Source organism: Oncorhynchus mykiss, chromosome 15, assembly GCF_057628025.1.
Source record: "Oncorhynchus mykiss isolate SJ-2025 chromosome 15, ASM5762802v1, whole genome shotgun sequence".
Lineage (NCBI taxonomy): Eukaryota > Metazoa > Chordata > Actinopteri > Salmoniformes > Salmonidae > Oncorhynchus > Oncorhynchus mykiss.
The window spans coordinates 51,511,328-51,528,548 of record NC_143036.1 but is presented as its reverse complement, the minus strand read 5'-3'; the positions used below and the strand labels follow the sequence as shown (position 1 = coordinate 51,528,548).

Below are 17,221 nucleotides of genomic sequence, written 5' to 3'. Positions count from 1 at the left end.
AGAGACTCTGCCTACACCACCACCGACAGGCCCCATAGGGGGCCTGCAGACAGAGACTTACAAAGAAAGGCTCCTACAGTCGTTAAGTGAAGAGTTTTACCCATAGGCCTGAGTTAGGGGAGACGTGACTGACACCCACCTGTGGTTTAGCTAGGCCTGCTGGATGCAGGATTCTCCCCCAGCCTCCCCAGTGATCCTCAACACACACTCACCCCATTTATGGAAGCGATTGACCCAAATGTCAGAGTTCTACCATGATATACTTCATATAATTCTAAAGTTGCATGAGATAATTTGATTTCTCTCTCAGACAATTTTACATTAGATACAGTACCAGTGTTTGGACACACCTACTAATTCCAGGGTTTTTCTTTATGCCAAGAGCATTCAAAGCTATCATCAAGTCAAAGGGTGGCTACTTTGAAGAATCTAAAATATATTTGGATTTGTTTAAAACTTTTTTGGTTACTACATGATTCCATGTATTATTTCATCATTTTAATGTCTTCACTATTATTCTACAATGTAGAAAATAGTAAAAAAATAAAGAAAAACCCTTTAAACTTTTGGCTGGTACTGTATGTTTTATTATAAGATAATACATCATGGTTATAGTGTTTCTTATGCCTCATAGATTAAAATGAGACTGTTGAGTGTTACTGACGATCTGGGGAATTGAGAGACAGTGAAATGGTGGGTTAAGGAGATTGGATAAGGAGAGAAAATGGAGATGAAGGAGTCTGGGATGTGAACGAGTGGGAGGTGGAGAGACAATGATGACAGAGCGAAGAGGAAAAATGCTTGTATTGTATAATTTCATGAGTCTATCAAAAGTTGTGATGAGCTAACAATATGGCGTTCATACTTAGTTCTTGAAACAAGAACTGAGGAAAGAGACAGGCTTGCAAACATGAACAAGGACACCAGGCACATTCTGAATGTCTCATGTAACAATTAGTCTTTTGCCAAATAAAGTTGTGTGAGGCTCTTTTTGATAAAATCGCTTGACAGACATGACCACATCAGCTCTGTGCTGTCACCAAGTGGGGACTAATGTTCATTACAATAATAGTTAGAATCGTCATCACAATAATAATGCCAATACAGGAAAACAACAACACCAACTCCTTAAAACAACAGTTGTTGAGACAAATAACCTTTCACTTAGCAGATGGTTATTGTTAAAAGTAGTGCTGCAATCGACAAATGTCATTTGAGATGCCCCTAAAATGGATAGAGCTGGGTCGACGAACTCGGAACGCACCACAGGAACCACCGCAAGCCAATCACTATGGAGATGACCATGGAACTCTCCAGCAGTGTCCTCTTAGATGGAACATCTCCTGGGAATCTTGAGTAGTTCTTAAGTTCTAAACAGAGTGCAGCTGCAACCAAACTCACCAAGTCTGTTTTACCCTGTTTATAGAGCCCCATGGCTGGGTGTTTTTTAAGCTCCACACCCTCAGCTGACTCCTGGTCTCCCTGAAGCTTCCTTTTGATCATCAGAATGACAAGGCCCAGTAGCACGCAGGCACATGCATCCAGAGCCAGCACCACACCTAAGAGTGAAAGAGAGACTCCAATTGGACTCCAGACTCCAGCCTGGTCTCATTGACTAGATGTAACATAGAAAATGTAAATCTGGGGACCGAGACACTACGATTTCGTATTATATGTTATGTTTGGTATGGATATATAATAGTTACTTAAGATAAAAATGAAAGACGGGTGGTTCGTCAGGGTGGATGGGTTGGCATATAAGACGAATGTCTAGCAACCCAAAGGTTGCGAGTTTGAATCTCATCACGGCCAACTTGAGAATTTTAGCTAACTAGAAACTTTTTAACTAACTAATTTGTAGCTATTTTTTCAAATACTTAGCATGTTAGCTAATCCCTTCACCTAACACTAACCTTAACCCTTTTAGCTAATCCTTCCCCTAACCCTAACCTTTACCCTGTAACCTAACTCCTAAACATAACCCTACACCCTAACCTAACTAATGTTAGCTAACTAGCTAACATTAGCCACCTAGCTAGAATTCTTATCATACGTTTCGCAAATTTGTAACTTATTGTACATTTAGCAAATTCATAACATACAGTATAATATGAATTGTAATTCGTAACATGTTATAAAAAATGGGTGATAGACATTCACAAATGAATACATACCAAACACAACATATCATACTAAATGCGGTGTCTCTGATATACATACAGAATAATACGAAATGCTCTGAGACCAGGTTGCACTAGCACCTCCCCCGGCTGGTAAGAAGACAACCTCTGAGTTACATTCAATGATACATTATTGACACACACTAATGAAATGGACATGGAAAGGTAGTGGTTCAGTAACGGACAGAAAACAGGGGTGATGAATATACACAATAACTGATAGCACAAGTAGAGCAACAACACTGTTAACAAAGGAAGGATTGTATAAGTGGCATAGCTACCTGCAGAGTATTACACAACAAAGTAAACACAGAGAAGTAACTTACAATAGGCAATAGAAGTAACTATAAAGAACAACAAGCAAGAATGATACACATTTCACACACACTTTGTGCACGCACACTATACCACGAGTCCAGTTGATGGGCAGAGATAGAGAGGTTGATCTCTGTCTCTGCTTGAGGGAGACTGGGAGGAGAGGCAGGAGTTGGGGATCTGGGACACAAGCTGACTGCCTGTGATTTGCTGACCCCCTGGCGACCATGACTCCTAGCAACTAATCAGTGGACAGGCGTGAAGGGACAGTTTACGACACCGCTGGCCTGCTTAGCAACAAACAGATTTTTCCTGCAATCTAGAGCCGTAATCATTATGCTTAATTGATTTTTCTGACATGTCTGGTAAGTATGCAGGCCATTTCAGCTTTCAGGATTTCTGTACAGATCCTTGCAGGCCGTGGATTATCATGCTGAAACATGAGGTGATGGCGGCGGATGAGTGGCATGACAATTGACATGACTCGTCACAGTATCTCTGTGCATTCAAATTGTCATTGATAAAATGCAATTGTGTTCCCTGTCCATGGCTTATGCCAGCCCATACCATAACCCAACTGCCACCATGGGGCATTCTATTCACAAAGTTGACATCAGCAAATCGCTCGTCCACACGTTGCCTTACATGTGGTCTGCAGTTGTGAGGCCAGTTGGACGTCCTGCCAAATTCTCTAAAGCCGCCTCGGCTTATGGTAGAGAAATTAACATGAAATTATCTGGCAACAGTCATTTGCATTCTACCTCAAAACTTGAAACATCTGTGGCATTGTGTTGTGTGACAAAACTGCACATTTTAGAGAGGCCTTTTATTGTCCCCCAGCACAAGGTGCACCTATGTAATGATCATGCTGTTTAAACAAATCAAAAATATATTTGATATTTGATATTCTTCAAAGTAGCCACCCTTTGCCTTGGTGACAGCTTTGCACAGTCTTGGCATTCTCTTAACCAGCTTCATGAGGTAGTCACCTGGAATGAATTTCAATGTACAGGTGTGCTTTGTTAAAAGTTCATTTGTGGAATTTCTTTTCTTCTTAATGCGTTTGAGCCAATCAGTTGTGTTGTGACAAGGTAGGGGTGGTATACAGAAGATAGCCCTATTTGGTAAAAGACCAAGTCCATATTTTGGCAAGAACAACTCAAATAAGCAACGAGAAACGGCCGTCCATCATTACTTTAACCTTTGTTTGGTTACTACATGATTCCATATGTGTTATTTCATAGTTTTGATGTCTTCACTATTATTGTACAATGTTAAAAATAGTAAAAATAAAGAAAAACCCTTGAAAGAGTAGATGTGTCCAAACATTTGACTGGTTATGTATATATTGTATATTGCAAATATGGTACAATCCAAGTGTGCAAAGCTCTTGGAGACTTACTTAGAAAGGCTCAAAGCCAAAGGTGATTCTAACATGTATTGTGAAAACATGTAAATTAGATATTTCTGTATTTCATTTTCAGTACATTTGCAAAAATGTCAAACATGTTTTCAATTTGTCATTATGGTGTATTGTGTGTAGCTGGAAAGGATAAACAATTATAATTTCATCCATTTTGAATTCAGGCTGTAAGAAAACAAAATGTGGAATAAGTTAAGCGGTATGAACACTTTCTGAAGGCACTGTATATCTACAAGGAAATGATAAATGAGTGACTCTTTGAAAGGGGGTCATATAAACATTGTCTTATTTTTTTCTTCTTCACAGCTGTCATGCTATATTGGGCATTGTTTCTCAGACCAAATCTCCATTCTGGCTTAAACAAAGCAATCTGATCATGCTCCAGTCAAATTCACGCTATAGGGAATGCCACAAAAGTTTGGCTGGTCATACATTTGCAAATAGCCGAGATTGGATATTTCAGCACCATGGACAGCAGGGAAATCGGAATAGCGAGATCTGTCATTCAGCACCACATGGCAGTAGACAGCGGCCATCTCATGTGAAGTTGGCACTGGGAAAATCCCATCTAATGGGAAACGAGGCTTAGGAGGCAAAAAGACTGAAGGAGAAAACTCCCACAGGAACCTTATGCTAAACTGTTCTGCCACATTCATTTCAAATGTTACATATTTCAATCTGCAAATAATATAAACTGACTTTTCAAACTACACTGTACAGCTTAAGTGTGTCTGTGCATCATAGGTACAACTGCACGAAACTCCCCTCTCAAATATCTGTTTGTGAGAAACAAAATGAAAAACAACTGTTAGACTATTACAATGCGGACTGTCATGCATTTTTATATTAGCAACAAGACAACGAAGTGATGGTCTATACCCGACATGGAGACATTTATAGTATACTTCCCCCACCCAGCAAAAGTTCCCACGCTGAGCGATATTGTTAACTACACCATTATGCATATAATTCAAGTCATACGTTTATTGTCATTCATACTTTTATTTTTAACCGATTAGCTTTGCAAAAGTGTACCTTATGTCAATTCAGAGCTCGGAAATATTGGAATAACGTGCTTAAGAGGACTCTGACACTTTAGGCGCACAACAAGAATACACAACAACCATATTTTCAATTGACAATCATTGCTTTAAATAGTTACGGTTAATAGATTTGTGTAGGCATTGGTAAACAATTAATTTCACTTGTAAACCAAGGTTGGATTAGTAGGTCTAAGCAACATGCAGCTGGATACCCGCGTCATGAATCGAAACAGGTTCCAATCCTCATATATACACATTATGACAAAATAAAGAGCTTAATCTTCACGACATGAAGACATAGAAGCATACCCATTTATAAAGGTTCTACACATTCCATTTCTCCATAGCAATAGAGTGTAAACATTCTATTTCGTGCCAAACACTGCCTACAACTCAATTCTAAGAGGCAGCATATTGGACGACTCCACAGTAATTGATCATTCGTGACTTTAACTTATTCCTGTTATCTCTAGAGCATCTCGTATATCTATAGCGCTGCGTTTCTACCCCATCTTACCATGGATAGGGTTTTGTGCATTCCGGAGTTCACTTATGGTCCCACAAAGGTAATCTTTGGAGATATTCATTTTAGCATACTGTAAAAGCCTGTGCACAATGTGCATAACAAAGCATCATTATTGTCATTCTCTTCAAAGGAATTCTGCAGAAGCAGCCTTTATTTCCAGACTCTGCAGGCCTGCTGGGAGGAAACATATTACAATAAACAGGTAAGATTCACCCCCCTAAAAAACATAAACAACAGAAAGAGAGTTGTATTTCAAGACAGTTTAGAGAAGATGGTCGTAAGAGTTCTTAATAACACTCACAAATTGTGATGCATGAACAGTTGTGAAATGTTGTGAGAGGCCCTTCAGAATGCACATGATATGGTATTTCGTGGCACTGTCTCACACCTTACCTCATCTTGCAGAAGAAGCTCATGGTCCACTATCTGCTGCTCCAGAGTCAAGGCCAGGTCCCGCACCATGTCACCACGGAGCACATGAGCGACTGGCTGGTGTCTCAGGGCAAAAAATCCCTTAGGGAGAGGTGAGTACCACGTCATCACTCACCTTCACTGCCATTCCCTGCCACCAGCAGCACTCCAAGAGGTGTGGGTAAAATAAACAACAGAAAAATCGGAAGCCAGGAAAGTTGAATTGCTGTGTGTTTTATTTGAAGGGTGTGGAAGGAAACCCTGGAGGAGGGGAATGACCTCGCTCGGCTGGTAAGACAATGAGAGTTAGACACATATTACAAGTCAGTGAGCTCTTTACTAGTATTTCAACAACTAGTTAGTACAGCAGAATAGATATGTTGTGAAATTTCACTAATCGGACTTCCTGTTTCCTACGGCAGACCTGGGAAGTCAACACTTGCCTAAAAATGATAGATATAGAGCACGAGGCTGTCTGCAAGCTCCGCCGCTCCTTGCACTCCACCTCGCCAGCTGACATGTGAGTTCCATGTACTGCCCTGCATATGACTTGATCCATTTATCTACACATCTGTAACTATGCAGAAACAGACTAAGACAGTGTTCTCTGTGAGCACATTGCGCATCGTTTAGCTTTGTCTTCTCCTTTTTGTTGATTTCAGCGACCCTAAGGTCCACAGCATTGTGGAAAGAGCAGTAAGGAGCATTATGGGCGAGCTGTCCAATGAGCCCCGTAGCAACCTGCTCAGCCCATCCCAGGTGGTTGTGGAGGTGGTGCCCAGGCTCCTCCTGGCCCTGTGGCTTCAGCCAAAGGAAGGCCATTCAGGGCACCCAATCCTAATAAGCGGGATGGCCGTGGGCATGGTGGCGGCCGTAGTGGAGAAGCTCTCCAGCATGTTAAAGGCCCCTTCTCCTCAAATCCCTTTCTCCCGCGCTGCGGCTTTTGAATCTGTCTGGTCAATCCTCGGGAGAATCAGTCAGTCCTTCTCCACGGATGACCTCCAGAGCCCATTTTATGTGAGATCTGTCTGTGCCTTTGTGGCTGACGAGGTACAGAGCTGCTTCCAGCCTCCTGCAGCCACCTTACCAATCCTCCCTGTCGTCGCCGCGGCCATCTCCACCACACCTCCAGACATCCTAGCAGGTGAGTAGCAATGATAGAGAGCACTCTGACAGATACCTGTTGTGATGACATCTCGGTGACTTGTAGTAGTAGAGCTCATCAGGATTGTTGTTGCCACTCCTAACAGAGGCAGACCCGGCTTCTTCCCACATGGAGGTTGTGGACATCACCGCTAACACAGAGGCAGACCCGGCTTCTTCCCACCTGGAGGTTGTGGCCATCACCATTAACACAGATGCAGACTCGGCGTCTTCCCACCTTGAGGTTGTGGACATCACCTCTAGCATAGAGGCAGACCCGGCTTCTTCCCACCTGGAGGTTGTGGACATCACCCATAACACACAGGCAGACACGGCATATTCCAACCTGGAGGTTGTGGACATAACATGTAAGACAGATGCAGACCCGGCCTGTTCCCACCTGGAAGTTGCGGACATCGGCCCTAAAACAGAGGCAGACAGAGCTTGTTCCAAATTGGAGGTTGTGGAAATCCCCCCTAATTCACACCTGGAGGTTCAGGACATCACCCCTAAGACACAGCAAGATCCGGCTTCTTCCCACCTTGAGGTTGCGAACATCACCCGTAACAAAGAGGCAGATCCGGCTTCTTTCCACCTAAATGTTGTGGACATCACCCCTAATAGAGAGGCAGAGCCCATCTCTTCCCTCTTGGAGGTTGTGGATGTCACACCTGAAGAAAGGACTCTCAAGATGGCCGTCTTCGCCACTCTGCCAACTGACATCCAAGCAGGTGAGTAACACTGACAGGTGCCGTTTGTCATGACATCTTAGTAGAACCTTTCAACTGGCCAGTGTTTAGAACCTACGGTTTGCATTTGTTTACATTTTGTCCCTCTTTTCTCCCTTTCCAGAGGATGTTGCTGTGGTCATCCCAGATGTCACCCCACACGTCACCAAGGATGTGACACTGGATGTTCCATGCAGAGCTGCATGCAAAGGGAAAGTCCGCCGATTTTTTTTCAGGCTTTGGAGGGCAGTGTGCTGCTGCGCCTGCCACAAGGAAGAGGAGGAACAATATTAGTTATTCATCAGACCTTCAGAAATGGGATTGAACCATAGACCATTAAATTATTTGCATTATAATAATTGGATTCAATTCTGCTTTTCCTGTTTACTACTTAATTTCAGAACATTTCTATGAACTTTCACTTTGCAAGTGTGGAGTAGGTTGTGTAAATAAGTGGGAAACATCCCAATTTTAATGCTTTTAATAATTTACTTACTACATGTAAAATAAAAAGTAGTATTTGACAACAACAAAAAACGGAGGGAGCTCAACCAACGTTGAGTTGAGGTGCAACCAAAACCTTTAATCATCATAGAAAAGGAAAAAGCGCAACTCTTGCGTACTATAAAAAAATGCATTTTTTATTCAAGCAAGTTTAAAAGATGAACATTTTGACCTAATCTATGACAATATGCAAGTTGAGTTAGCCCAGGAAAAGGGTGACCCAGACTCACCCTGGTTCTTGAGGGTTGCAGACAGTGAAAAGATATCATTAAGTAAATGGGACTTTTCAAATCTTGAATAAAAATCTTTAATGAACATGAATTTAAATACAACTGACTTGAGGATCAGAGCAGGCTGGCTGACTGGCTAGCCCTGAAAACCCTCTGCCCCTACCACTGTGTGGTTCATCTCAGCCAAGAGGTTGCGTGGGTTGTCTTTCTCTGTGGGTGTGAATCAGTATGACTACTCCCTTGGCCTGCCCGTTGGCCTGATCAGAAGGCTTGTCATCTCTTTCCTTGCTCACATGAGCAGGAGGAATGGCATCTGGGGTAACCTCCTTCTCTCCCACCTCTCCCTACTGTCTGTGTTCGACTGAGGTCACTCGTTCTCTCTCCCTGGGTGTTGGATAATTCCTCCTCCACTGTGTTGGATAGTTCCTCCTCCACTGTGTCTTTGTGAGCTTGAAGGGAGTTATCCTGTTCTGGCTACCTCTTTAGGGGTGTGCACCTTAAATCTCTTTCGGTTTGTTGGGGGGTTCAGTTGTTTTGGGGAGAGTCTGAAGTTCGATCTCTAGCAATGAGTGTGGGGGCTGTCCTGTGGGGGTGTCCCCCTCCCTCCTAAACTGTAATGACTGCGATGATGAAAAAGTAGGAGGTGCCACCGAGACATGTGATGAGGGCAAGGAAGATCACTCTGCAAGGACAGGATAGGACACATCACAACACTGCTGCTCATTCATATTCAAACCAACTATAGACTATGCATGCACTCATTGGCGCGCTCCCCCCCACACACACACAATGAACTTACCTGTACATATCAGAATCATACATTCAACGGCCACCTCTTCCACAACATTTCTTGATCCCCCACCTCAAACATGTTGAGTCAATACCAGATGCTGGAAAGGTGCTGGAATGCAGGTGCAGAAGGGCCTAGTATGTAATGATGTGATACCATGCGTACCCCATATCCTGTGTTTGTGTTGATGTTTTTGTATTGAACCTTTATTTAAACAGGGAGTCACATTGAGATTAAACATCTATTTTACAAGAGTGTCATATTGTCATATTGAACTACCAGAGAGACCCTTCTCTAAATAGGAATTGTGTACAAAAATGTCCATACATCAAAAATAATACTTTGCCAATCAGATAAGGCCCCAACAAGGCCCACGTTAATGGTTGAAAGTAACTTATGTCAGTGCGAATGAGTAACACTGAGTGTATAAAACATTAAGAACACCTGCTCTTTCCATGACGACCAGGTGAATCCAGATGAAAGCTATAATCCCTTATAGACGTCACTAGTTAAATCAGTGTAGATAGAGATAGTTTAAAAAATAAATACTGTAAGGCTTGAGACAATTGAGACATGGATTGTGTATGTGTGCCATTCAGAGGGTGAATAAGAAAGATAAAATATTTACGTGCCTTTCAACAGGGCATGGTAGTAGGTGCCAGGGGCACCAATTTGTGTCAAGAACTGACTGCAAAGCTGCTGATTTTTTATGCTCAACAGTTTCCAGTCTGTATTAAGAATGTGCACCACTCAAAAAACACAGCCAACTTGACACAACTGTGGGAAGCATTGGAGTCAACATGGGCCAGCATCCCTGTGAATGTTTTGTACACTCAGGACATTATTAATAATACGGTGTTCGTTCCGTATCCTGTAAAGCTGCAGCAGACTGCGAGGCAGGGGGAGGTGTAGGTGATGCCGTTGTCTGAGCACACAGGGTCCCACTCCCAAGCCAAGCAGGGGCAGTCTCGTTAAATTCCAGGGATCCTGGAGGACAGAGAAAATGGCTGGCAATAATGTTTAAATGATTGTTGCTGAACTATCATTGACATAGGCACAGTGACAAAACAGCCAGGAATCCTGGCTCAGGAACAACCATACTGTATATTCCCACAAGAGGCACAGTGACAATGGTAGGCACAATCCCATGTGTGTTTTGGTCTAACTCTAACTCAACCTCTTCAGTAGACCTCCCAGGAATATCTCCACCGCACCCACAGGCAGGTTCAATACACCAGGAGAAGTTATAATCACATCTAGTGTTACCAGTGTGCTGGAGTTTCATTTCCACTCATGTTCAACAAACCTACAGGGAATGGGAGAGAACCAAAAAGTTGTATTTAATGTAATTCAACATCAATGCTGACAGGAGGGAACATTTCAGTTGGAGCATGTCCAGGTTTCTATGGCTGTGTTTAGACAGCCCAATTCAGATCTTTTTTGAGTAATTCAGGGATGCAAACTGGTGAGGGCCCAAAAAGGTGAAACATTCTAAAGTATCCACAATAGGGAGAAGGCAGGTTTTAACTAATTAAACAACAAAGACTATGATCTACATTATCAGTCTCTGTGTGTAAAATAAAACCTGGTTAATGTGAATGTAAGTCTTGACGCCTCATTTTCACCCAATTCTCTCATTCTGAAAATGAACCACAACGTTACTGTAGAGGGAAAACATTAGTTCATAGATGGTAAGTTCGTTAACATTTCACACAGATTGCCAGGGTCCAGTAAGCAACTACGTTAACAATATCACTTGAGGAACGGCAAGAAGTCGTATACCAGTTAATACTATAGCGAGTTGGTTCGTTTACTAACGTTAGCTTATACGATGTTGTAACGTTCCTGTTAGCTAGTTGTCTGACTTCATTACCCAGCTAATTCTCACACCATAAACTCAATTATTTGATCAGCTAAGTTGGATAATGTTGTTCAACATTTCTCTGGCTAGCTAACGCGGAGAATTCGATCCAACTAGCAAGATACTTGGTGCTGAAATACTTGGATATTTCAGCACCATGGACAACAGCGAAATCGGTAAAGCGAAATCTGTCATTCAGCACCACATAACAGTAGACAGCGGCCATCTCATGTGAAGTTGGCACTGGGGAAATCCCATCTAATGAGAAACGAGGCCTAGGAGGCAAAAAGACTGAAGGAAAAGACTCCCACAGGAATTCTATGCTAAACTGTTGTGCCACATTCATTTCAAATGTTACATCTTTCGATTTGTAAATAATAGGGAATCCATTTGCAAATAATTTAAACTGATTTATCAAACTACACTGTACAGCTTTAGTGTGTCTGTGCATCATACGTACAACTGTAAGCAATTCCGTTCTCAAATGTCTGTTTAATGTGAGAAACAAAATGAAAAAAAACTGTTAGACTATTACAATGCGGACTGTCATGCATTTGTATATTACCAACAAGACAACGAAGTGATGGTCTTTACGCGCCATGGAGACATAACGGAGACTTCCCCCACACCAAAAGTTCCCCCGCTGAGCGATATTATTTACTACACTATTATGCATATAATCCAAGTCATACGTTTAGTGTCATTCCTACTCTTATTTTTAACCAATTAGCGTTGCAAGTGTACCTTATCTCAATTCAGAGCTCGGAAATATTGGAATAACGTGCTTGAGGACTGACACAACAGGATAAGACAACAACCACATTTTCAATTGACAATCATTGCTTTAAATATATGAGGTTAATAGATTTGTATAGGCATTGGTAAACAATTAATTTCACTTGTAAACCAAGGTTGGATAAGTAGGTCTAAGCAACATGCAGCTGGATACTCCCGTCATGAATCGAAACAGGTTCCAATCCTCATATATACACATTATGACTAAATAAAGAGCTTAATCTTTCAAGACATAAAGACATAGAAGCATACCCATTTATAAAGGTTCTACACATTCCATTTCTCCATAGCAATAGAATGTAAACATTCTATTTCGTGCCAAACATTGCCTACAACTCAACTCTAAGTGCAGCATATTGGACGACTCCACAGTAATTGATCATTCGCGACTTTAACGTATCCCTGTTATCTCTAGAGCATCCCGTATATCTACAGCGCTGCGTTTCTACCCCATTTTACCATGGATATGGTTTGGTGCATTCCGGAGTTCACTTATGGTCCCACAAAGGTAATCTTTGGAGATATTCATTTTAGCATACTGTAAAAGCCTGTGCACAATGTGCATAACAAAGCATCATTATTGTCATTCTCTTCAAAGCAATTCTGCAGAAGCAGCCTTTATTTCCAGACTCTGCAGGCCTGCTGGGAGGAAACATATTACAATAAACAGGTAAGATTCATCCCCCAAAAAACATAAACAACAGAAAGAGAGTTGTATTTCAAGACAGTTTAGAGAAGATGGTCATAAGAGTTCTTAATAACACTCGCAAATTGTGATCTATGAACAGTTGTGAAATGTTGTGAGAGGCCCTTCAGAATGCACATGATATGGTATTTCATGGCACTGTCTCACACCTTACCTCATCTTGCAGAAGAAGCTCATGGTCCACTATCTGCTGCTCCAGAGTCAAGGTCAGGTGCCACACCATGTCACCACGGAGCACATGAGCGGCTGGCTGGTGTCTCAGGGCAAAAAATCCCTTAGGGAGAGGTGAGTACCACGTCAACACTCACCTTCACTGCCATTCCCTGCCACCAGCAGCACTCCAAGAGGTGTGGGTAAAATACACAACAGAAAAATCGGAAGCCAGGAAAGTTGAATTGCTCTGTGTTTTATTTGAAGGGTGTGGAAGGAAACCCTGGAGGAGGGGAATGACCTCGCTCGGCTGGTAAGACAATGAGAGTTAGACACATATTACAAGTCAGTGAGCTCTTTACTAGTATTTCAACAACTAGTTAGTACAGCAGAATAGATATGTTGTGAAATTTCACTAATCAGACTTTCTGTTTCCTACGGCAGACCTGGGAAGTCAACACTTGCCTAAAAATGATAGACATAGAGCACGAGGCTGTCTGCAAGCTCCGCCGCTCCTTGCACTCCACCTCGCCAGCTGACATGTGAGTTCCATGTACTGCCCTGCATATGACTTGATCCATTTATCTACACATCTGTAACTATGCAGAAACAGACTAAGACAGTGTTCTCTGTGAGCACATTGCGCATCGTTTAGCTTTGTCTTCTCCTTTTTGTTGATTTCAGCGACCCTAAGGTCCACAGCATTGTGGAAAGAGCAGTAAGGAGCATTATGGGCGAGCTGTCCAATGAGCCCCGTAGCAACCTGCTCAGCCCATCCCAGGTGGTTGTGGAGGTGGTGCCCAGGCTCCTCCTGGCCCTGTGGCTTCAGCCAAAGGAAGGCCATTCAGGGCACCCAATCCTAATAAGCGGGATGGCCGTGGGCATGGTGGCGGCCGTAGTGGAGAAGCTCTCCAGCATGTTAAAGGCCCCTTCTCCTCAAATCCCTTTCTCCCGCGCTGCGGCTTTTGAATCTGTCTGGTCAATCCTCGGGAGAATCAGTCAGTCCTTCTCCACGGATGACCTCCAGAGCCCATTTTATGTGAGATCTGTCTGTGCCTTTGTGGCTGACGAGGTACAGAGCTGCTTCCAGACCCCTGCAGCCACCTTACCAGTCCTCCCTGTCGTCGCCGCGGCCATCTCCACCACACCTCCAGACATCCTAGCAGGTGAGTAGCAATGATAGAGAGCACTCTGACAGATACCTGTTGTGATGACATCTCGGTGACTTGTAGTAGTAGAGCTCATCAGGATTGTTGTTGCCACTCCTAACAGAGGCAGACCCGGCTTCTTCCCACATGGAGGTTGTGGACATCACCGCTAACACAGAGGCAGACCCGGCTTCTTCCCACCTGGAGGTTGTGGCCATCACCATTAACACAGATGCAGACTCGGCGTCTTCCCACCTTGAGGTTGTGGACATCACCTCTAGCATAGAGGCAGACCCGGCTTCTTCCCACCTGGAGGTTGTGGACATCACCCATAACACACAGGCAGACACGGCATATTCCAACCTGGAGGTTGTGGACATAACATGTAAGACAGATGCAGACCCGGCCTGTTCCCACCTGGAAGTTGCGGACATCGGCCCTAAAACAGAGGCAGACAGAGCTTGTTCCAAATTGGAGGTTGTGGAAATCCCCCCTAATTCACACCTGGAGGTTCAGGACATCACCCCTAAGACACAGCAAGATCCGGCTTCTTCCCATCTTGAGGTTGCGAACATCACCCGTAACAAAGAGGCAGATCCGGCTTCTTTCCACCTAAATGTTGTGGACATCACCCCTAATAGAGAGGCAGAGCCCATCTCTTCCCTCTTGGAGGTTGTGGATGTCACACCTGAAGAAAGGACTCTCAAGATGGCCGTCTTCGCCACTCTGCCAACTGACATCCAAGCAGGTGAGTAACACTGACACGTGCCGTTTGTCATGACATCTTAGTAGAACCTTTCAACTGGCCAGTGTTTAGAACCTACAGTTTGCATTTGTTTACATTTTGTCCCTCTTTTCTCCCTTTCCAGAGGATGTTGCTGTGGTCATCCCAGATGTCACCCCACATGTCACCAAGGATGTGACACTGGATGTTCCATGCAGAGCTGCATGCAAAGGGAATGTCCGCCGACTTTTTTTCAGGCTTTGGAGGGCAGTGTGCTGCTGCGCCTGCCACAAGGAAGAGGAGGAACAACATTAGTTATTCATCAGACCTTCAGAAATGGGATTGAACCATAGACCATTAAATTATTTGCATTATAATAATTGGATTCAATTCTGCTTTTCCTGTTTACTACTTAATTTCAGAACATTTCTATGAACTTTCACTTTGCAAGTGTGGAGTAGGTTGTGTAAATAAGTGGGAAACATCCCAATTTTAATGCTTTTAATAATTTACTTACTACATGTAAAATAAAAAGTAGTATTTGACAACAACAAAAAACGGAGGGAGCTCAACCAACGTTGAGTTGAGGTGCAACCAAAACCTTTAATCATCATAGAAAAGGAAAAAGCACAACTCTTGCGCACTATAAAAATGCATTTTTTATTCAAGCAAGGTTAAAAGATGAACATTTTGGCCTAGTCTATGACGATATGCAAGTTGTGTTTGCCCAGTAAAAGGGTGACCCAGACTCACCCTGGTTCTTGAGGGTTGCAGACAGTGAAAAGATATCATTAAGTAAATGGGACTTTTCAAATCTTGAATAAAAATCTTTAATGAACATGAATTTAAATACAACTGACTTGAGGATCAGAGCGGGCTGGCTGACTGGCTAGCCCTGAAGGCCCTCTGCCTCTACCTCTGTGTGGTTCATCTCAGCCAATAGGTTGTGTGGGTTGTCTTTCTCTCTGTGGGTGTGAATCACTATGACCTCTCCCTTGGCCTGCCTGTTGGCCTGATCAGAAGGCTTGTCATCTCTTTCCTTGCTCACATGAGCAGGAGGAATGGCATCTGGGGTACCCTCTATCTAACGCCTCTTCTTTCTGTCTGTGTTTGACTGAGGTCACTCGTTCTCTCTCCCTGGGTGTTGGATAGTTCCTCCTCCTGTGTCTTTGTGAGCTTGGAGGGAGATATCCTGTTCTGGCTACCTCTTTAGGGGTGTGCACCTTAAATCTCTTTCGGTTTGTTGTGGGGTTCAGTTGTTTTGGGGAGAGTCTGAAGTTCGATCTTTAGCAATGAGTGTGGGGGCTGTCCCCCTCCCGAAGTGTAATGACTGCGATGATGAAAAGTAGGAGGAGCCACCGAGACATGTGATGAGGGAAAGGAAGATCACTCTGCAAGGACGGGATAGGACACATCACAACACTGCTGCTCATTCATATTCAAACCCACCTCAGAGTATGCACACAAACATGGATGCACACACACATTGGTGCGCGCCACCCCCCCCACACACACAATGAACTTACCTGTACATATCAGAATCATGCATTCGACGGCCACCTCTTCCCCCACATTTCTTTTTCCCCCCTCAAACATGTTGAGTCTATTCCAGATGCTGGAATTTTGCTGGAATGCAGGTGCAGCAGTATGTAATGATGTGATACCATGCGTACCCCATATCCTGTGTTGATGTTTATTTTAATTTTATTTAACTTTTATTTAAACAGGGAGTCACATTGACATTAAAAATCTATTTTACAAGAGTTCCCTGTAAACCTTGAAGTCATATTGAATAACTACCAGAGATAACCTTCTCTACATAGGAATTGCACACCATATTTTTTCCACATGTCAAAATAATAGTTTATTGCCAATCAGCAATTACTTACTTAGTCCTCTTCATCCCGGGTGGGAGATAAGGCCCCAACAAGGTACCAGGTAATGGTTGAAAATAACTTATTTCAGTGCAATTGAGTTACACTGAGTGTACAAAACATTAAGAACACCTGCTCTTTCCATGACATATGCTGACCAGGTGAACGCTATAATCCCTTACAGATGTTACTTGTTAAATCCACTTAAATCAGTGGAGATAAAGAGGAGGAGACAGGTAAAAAAATATATATTGTAAGGCAGTTGAGACATGGATTGTGTATGTGTGCCATTCAGAGGGTTAATGGGCAAGACAAAATAGTTACGTGCTTTTGAACAGGGCATGGTAACATGAATGTTTTGTACACTCAGTACATTAATAGTTGTGGTACCGTGTGCTTGCTGTATCCTGTAAAGCTGGAGCAGATTGCCAGGCAGGGGAAGTTGTAGGTGATGCAGTTTGTCTGAGCACACAGGGTCCCACTCCCCAGCCAAGCAGGAGCAGCCTCTGTTACACTCTTGGGGACAGAGAAAATGGTTGGCAATAATGTTTAAATGATTGTTGCTGAACTATCATTGACACAGGCACAGTGACAAAACAGCCAGGAATCCTGGCTCAGTAACAACCATACTGTATATTCCCACAAGAGGGAGCCCCGGCACAATCCCATG

The 17,221-nt window shown here is 43.2% G+C and overlaps 2 protein-coding genes and 1 long non-coding RNA gene across 3 annotated transcripts; all 3 read left to right on the top strand.

The window, feature by feature from the left end:
• Window positions 1-5,607: 5,607 nt before the first annotated feature.
• LOC149978086 (uncharacterized) lies at window positions 5,608-6,189 on the top strand. Its single transcript, XR_016486731.1, has 3 exons — window positions 5,608-5,689; window positions 5,893-6,011; window positions 6,144-6,189. It is a non-coding gene; the product is annotated as an uncharacterized LOC149978086 (long non-coding RNA).
• A 558-nt stretch (window positions 6,190-6,747) lies between these two features.
• Window positions 6,748-8,868, top strand: LOC118938807 (uncharacterized). Its single transcript, XM_090199026.1, has 3 exons — window positions 6,748-7,042; window positions 7,149-7,772; window positions 8,687-8,868. The coding sequence occupies exons 1-3, from the start codon at window positions 6,748-6,750 to the stop codon at window positions 8,866-8,868; spliced, it is 1,101 nt and encodes a 366-aa protein (XP_090055152.1).
• Window positions 8,869-13,676: 4,808 nt separating this feature from the next.
• LOC149978085 (uncharacterized) lies at window positions 13,677-16,026 on the top strand. The gene is made up of 4 exons (XM_090199025.1): window positions 13,677-13,971; window positions 14,078-14,701; window positions 14,823-14,872; window positions 15,934-16,026. The coding sequence occupies exons 1-4, from the start codon at window positions 13,677-13,679 to the stop codon at window positions 16,024-16,026; spliced, it is 1,062 nt and encodes a 353-aa protein (XP_090055151.1).
• Window positions 16,027-17,221: the final 1,195 nt, after the last annotated feature.